This window comes from Trachurus japonicus, chromosome 3 (genome assembly GCF_045865225.1).
Source record: "Trachurus japonicus isolate A0001 chromosome 3, Traja_1.0".
Classification (NCBI taxonomy): domain Eukaryota; kingdom Metazoa; phylum Chordata; class Actinopteri; order Carangiformes; family Carangidae; genus Trachurus; species Trachurus japonicus.
In genome coordinates, this window is record NC_140909.1 from 6857598 (window position 1) to 6862952 (window position 5355).

General features: G+C 40.8%; 1 protein-coding gene across 1 annotated transcript in view; it reads right to left on the bottom strand.

The window, feature by feature from the left end:
- Positions 1–1505: 1505 nt before the first annotated feature.
- The window catches only part of trmt10c (tRNA methyltransferase 10C, mitochondrial RNase P subunit), a 7905-nt gene continuing 4055 nt past the window's right edge, over positions 1506–5355 (bottom strand). The window contains exon 3 of the mRNA XM_085806040.1: positions 1506–2198. Coding sequence (XP_085662166.1) covers positions 1635–2198 — 564 coding nt within the window. The 3' untranslated portion in view covers positions 1506–1634. The remainder of the gene's footprint in view (positions 2199–5355) is intronic.

A 5355-nucleotide genomic window follows, 5' to 3' on the forward strand; every position in this document is an offset into this window, starting at 1 on the left:
CAAACTGTCACTGTGCAATGATAAAGATAAGTTGAGCCTCTTACACTGCAACGCCGCAGGTCCTCAGTATGATGGTGCTATCTTATTTTTAAAAAAAAACATTGTTATATAAAGTATTTTGTATATTTTGTGCTGTAAAGGCATATGATATACATTCAGTGTGTCATCAGTACTGATATGAACTATTATTGTGCAGCTTTATTCTTCAACGGAAGCTCAGATCAATACACACACACACACACACACACACACACACACACACACACTGGTCCGGTTATTTGCAAAGAGTTTGACTTTTATGGTGTGAAACTATATGAACAACATTTTTCCAGAAAAGGTCGATTTGATTTGTTGAATAATGTCATACTCATCAGGGTCATGTTTGCTGTAAATATTTTAAAAAGATGTTGATTTTTTTTCTTCTTCAGAGTACACTACAATGAAATGAACGGTAATTTAATGCTTATATCTTTTTACATTTTTCTAAAGCCAAGCTGTTGTGATACTTTGGTTTACTTCATCTGTATTGAACATGATGGTGATGGAATAATTTACAGTGAAAATATTTATACATCATTTGTTCATCAGATTAAGATAAAAACCAAAGTACTTTCTACCTTTTTTTAAATGTCTCATTCTTGTCTTGTTTATAAACCTGATTTGGTAAGATCCTGTTAAAAATCACTAACGTTCTCCTGTTGGGGACAAAAAATGTCCCTTTTTTCAAACACACACCACGTCAAAGTAAAAATAGGTATTACAATAATTTTTTTTTTGTTGCTTAGGGTTAGTTGTCTTCTAATGAAAGATGTGTAATTTCATCAATATTTTTTATAATTTAACCCTTTCATGGCCTGTTTTAGTGAGGGACCGCTAATATTCGTCATAAAAATGTTGAAAAACTGCAATAAAATAAACATTTTAAAAATAATTTTATTTACTCCAACTATTATGAGAACAGTCATATATGTCTGCCTTTGAATAGGGCCAACATTGATTTGTTTACTTATAGTTTGCTGGAGCTTTTTTTTCATTTGACCGTTTTACCGTTTTGTGACATGTCGGCTAAAAGGCATGATCACGTGACTTTCTGTGTAAAAAACATGACATCATAATACACACATGGCTAGAGGAGAGTTAAAAGACCATCATACTTTTTACTGGACCTCAATCGACCAAGGGAAAGTGGTATAATCTGATATTTTAGATCGGAGTTTTGAAAAAAGCGTCAAATCATCCAGCCCTCTCCCTCACGTATTTTACCCGGGCGGCGATGCACCATTCTCGGGGAGCGCTCTGGCAGGGCCCCCTCTCTGGTTCTCCGGGCCTGGAGCTTCTGGGACTGGTTCTGGTTTTACATGAGCATGGTGTACCTTGCAAAAGCCACCTCTCTGCAACCTACGAACATTATAGCATGATCACAGCCAAAATGACAGCCAAATTAAAAATCAGATGGTACAAAAAATGTGCCAACAGGATCTGAGGGTTAAAATAAAGCACTTAAGAGCATTTATGGCAAATTTTATTCACCACTTCATCCATTCATGTTTTTTTTTGTTTTGTTTTTTTACATTTCCTCAGACAGCGCTTGAAAAACATACAACATCCATATTAAGTTACATTAGTTGTTGGCTTCACTCGTCATCCCACCACTTTTTGCTTTTGCCTTTCGACTTTCTTCCCTCCACGTTGCTCTTAAACGAAGTCCGTACTCTGCTCATGGACGCGTGGGTGTTTTCTCCGTCGCTCTGCTGTGCAGCCGCCTTGTCTCTGTCGTTGAACCGAAGCTCTTTATGGGGCCTGTTGTTAAAACCTTTTTCCACATCATTTTTAAACGTCCTTTCTGCGTTTCTGTCTCCAGATTTTAACGCCGGCCTGTCACCGCTGTTCTGCCGTGGTCTTTGATTTGTGTCTCCCCTCGTCCGGTTATCGGTCGTCTCTTTACGCGTCTGCCGTTGATAGAAGCCGTCGTGTTTCCTCGTCGGCACAAACTTCAGAGCCTCCGTCCACTTCCCCGTGTCCTTGATGGTCAGCAGGATGCGGATCATCTGGTCCAGAGTCAGATTCTTGGCTCCGATCTCCCAGTGGAGGAACTCGTCCAGCGGCAGACGGGCCGTGGCGAGCTTCAGGCGCTTGGCGTTGGCCAGCGTCAAGCCCGACTGGATGGACCGGTCCACCAGCGCCCCGATGATGTAGACCTTGGAGCGGGGATGTCACAAATTACAATTAGTTTTCACAATTAATCGCAGTTTTAAACCCCACAATTAATTAATTAATCGTAAAGATTCCTAAACACTGTCACTTTCCCAAAAAAAGATTAAATGTCCCCTTCCTTCATCCTTCCTTCCCTTTTCCCCTCCCTTGCTGAATCCCGTCGTCCTTACTTCTTCTTCCTTCCTCTTTTGATCCAATTGACCCAATCTGTTCCCTCCCTCCATCTTTCTTTCCTCCCTTCTTTCCTTCCTTTTTCCCTTCTTCCTTCCTTGAATGAATCTGTTCCCTCCCTCCATCTTTCTTTCCTTCCTTTGTCCCTTCCTTCTTTCCACAATCCTTTTTTCCTCCCTTCCCTTCGTCCTTACTTCTTCCTTCCTTTTTGACCCAATTAACCCAATCTGTTCCCTCCCTCCATCTATCTTTCCTTCCTTTTTTCCTTCCTTCTTTCCTCCCATCTTTCCCTTTGTCCTTCCTGCCTTCTTTCCCTTCGTCCTTCCTGCCTTTCTTCCTTCTTTCCCTTCGCCCTTCCTTCCTTCCTTGATCCAGGAGGACAACAGGAGTTGTTAAAATATTTTGTGTAAATAATTAGTAATGTAATTATATTTTTGACTATATTTGATCTTACATATTAAAGGGACAACAAGGAGTTTATATTTGGTTATAAAAAAGTCACACATTAATGTGGATGAATCTACGCTACCCACACTTGTTAATGGCTCCATTTTCGATAAATATATCGTTCTGTCTCTATCGTTATTTTGTTATTTTAATTAAAGCAGATATCAGTGGCACGGCCGTTTCGGCTAATGCTGTGTTCAAGGCAGGCTTTTGAAACCGTAAGTTACAGCTTCAAGTCACAACTACGACTTGGTAGCGTTCCAGGTAACCCGTAGCTCGTGTTTTTACCGTCCTGTTGTCTGTGAAAGTTCCCTATAACGGCCACTCGTAACTTCCGACCCGTGAACTCGTACCAGTTCGATCTGGTACGAGTTCACGGGAAGGAAAAACACAAAGTACGAGTTTCCTTGAACGCACCATGAGTTAGCAGCCCCCGCCCTTGTCAGGCATCAATTGGTCCTCGTGCTACGTCACCACATTCACGCGCATCCCTTGGCTGCACACACAGCCCTTCATGCCGTTCTCTCCCCTCATTGGATAACACTTGTATCCCACAAGGAAAATTTTCTCCTCGGGTTACAGCAGAGCAGAGTGACGGAGAGACTCGTGTTTAGGCTGAAATACTTCATGTAAGTGATTGCTGACGGAAAATAGGACTATTTAGGACTTATATTAACAAAAACATTCCACTGATATCTGCTTTAATTAATCGTAAAGATTCCTAAATACCGTCACTTTCCCAAAAAAGATTATGTCGGAACCGAACCAGCAGATGTGAGCCAAAGGAAAACTGAAATGGTAGGAATTTATATGCTAGAGTGTCATTTGTTGTCCTTCTGGGTCAAATTGACCCAAAATGTCCCCTTCCTTCATCCTTCCTTCTTTCCTTCCTTCCCTTTTCCCCTCCCTTCCTGAATCCCGTCGTCCTTACTTCTTCTTCCTTCCTCTTTTGATCCAATTGACCCAATCTGTTCCCTCCCTCCATCTTTCTTTCCTTTCTTCTTTCCTTCTTCTTCCTTCCTTGAATGATTCTGTTCCCTCCTTCCATCTTTCTTTCCTTCCTTTGTCCCTTCCTTCTTTCCACAATCCTTTTTTCCTTCCTTCCTTCCTTCCTTCTTCCTTGCTTTTTGACCCAATTGACCCAATCTGTTCCCTCCCTCCATCTATCTTTCCTTCCTTTTCCCCTTCCTTCTTGCCCTTTCCCCTTCCTGCCTTCTTTCCCTTCGCCCTTCCTTCCTTCCTTGACCCAGGACGACAACAGGAGGGTTAAAATATTTTGCGTAAATAATTAGTAATGTAATTATATTTTGACTATACTTGATTTTACACATTAATAGTGTTGTGAAATGAATTAATGCATGATAATCGCGATAATCTTAATACCGTGATTATTTCTCTGACAATTATCGTACCATGAAAATTAGGGCTGGGCCAAAAAATCGATTTTTATATTTTATATATATATATTTTTTTGGGAAGACCAATCTTTATTGTACGATCATGTATTCTGTGCTATTACACTCAACAAAATCAAACCGGCCTGTTGTGTTCGTTTGTTCACAGATATCTATGTGAACAAACGAACACAGACAAACTGATGTGATGTGTGTATTGTTTTTTGTAAATATGACTTATGATGTATTATCAAGTGTTTGGCTCAACCTGCTCTTGTTTAAGGAAAGAAAATCACAATAATTGAAATATAAAATCGCAATACTTGGTAAAAATCTAATCGCAATACTTGTTTAATCAGAATCGCAATTTAAATCGAATCGGGACCCAAAAATCGTTAGAGAATCGAATCGGCACAAAAGCATATCGGCCGAGCCCTAATGAAAATCTATAATCGTGACACATCCCTACTAGGGATGCACATTTTGAATTTTTTTTCTGACCGATAACCGACGCTCGTTAACCGATTATTAACCGTTAACCGATAAGATTAAGATGCTTTGCGCACGGCAAAAAATAAAAAAATTATCGCTCCAATTTTAAAAATTTTTTTTGCCGCTAAATACACACGTGCGCTGCGACAGAGCAGCACCACATCCACTGTGCTCTGTCTCGGCTGATCGCGCTCATATGGAGGTTAGATCGTCCAATGTAGAACTGTTTTTATACAAAGTGCAGCCAAACACCAGGCTGAAGGAGCAGCAGAGCTCCTCTGTGGAGCTGCAGGAGAGCTGCAGGTGAACAGGCTGGAGAGCAGCGACGTCCTCGTCCTCTTTTTTTTTTTTTTTTTCCAGCGCCGTAGTTACAGGTGATTCACATCTATGTCCGTGCAGCTACATTTGTTGTCTGACCTTCCTTCATGGGGGCTGCTGCACATACTGTCAGTCCTCCTGTGTAACTTTTTGCTGCGAAATATGACTGAAGGCACGTGAACTCTGCACGTGTCGACACGCCCCCATGAGTTGACGACATAAGGACCTAATAATAATTAATAAAATAACCGATAGTATTAATCGGTCAAAGTTCTTGTTATCGGTTAACGGTTAAACGGTTAATCATGTGCATCCCTAA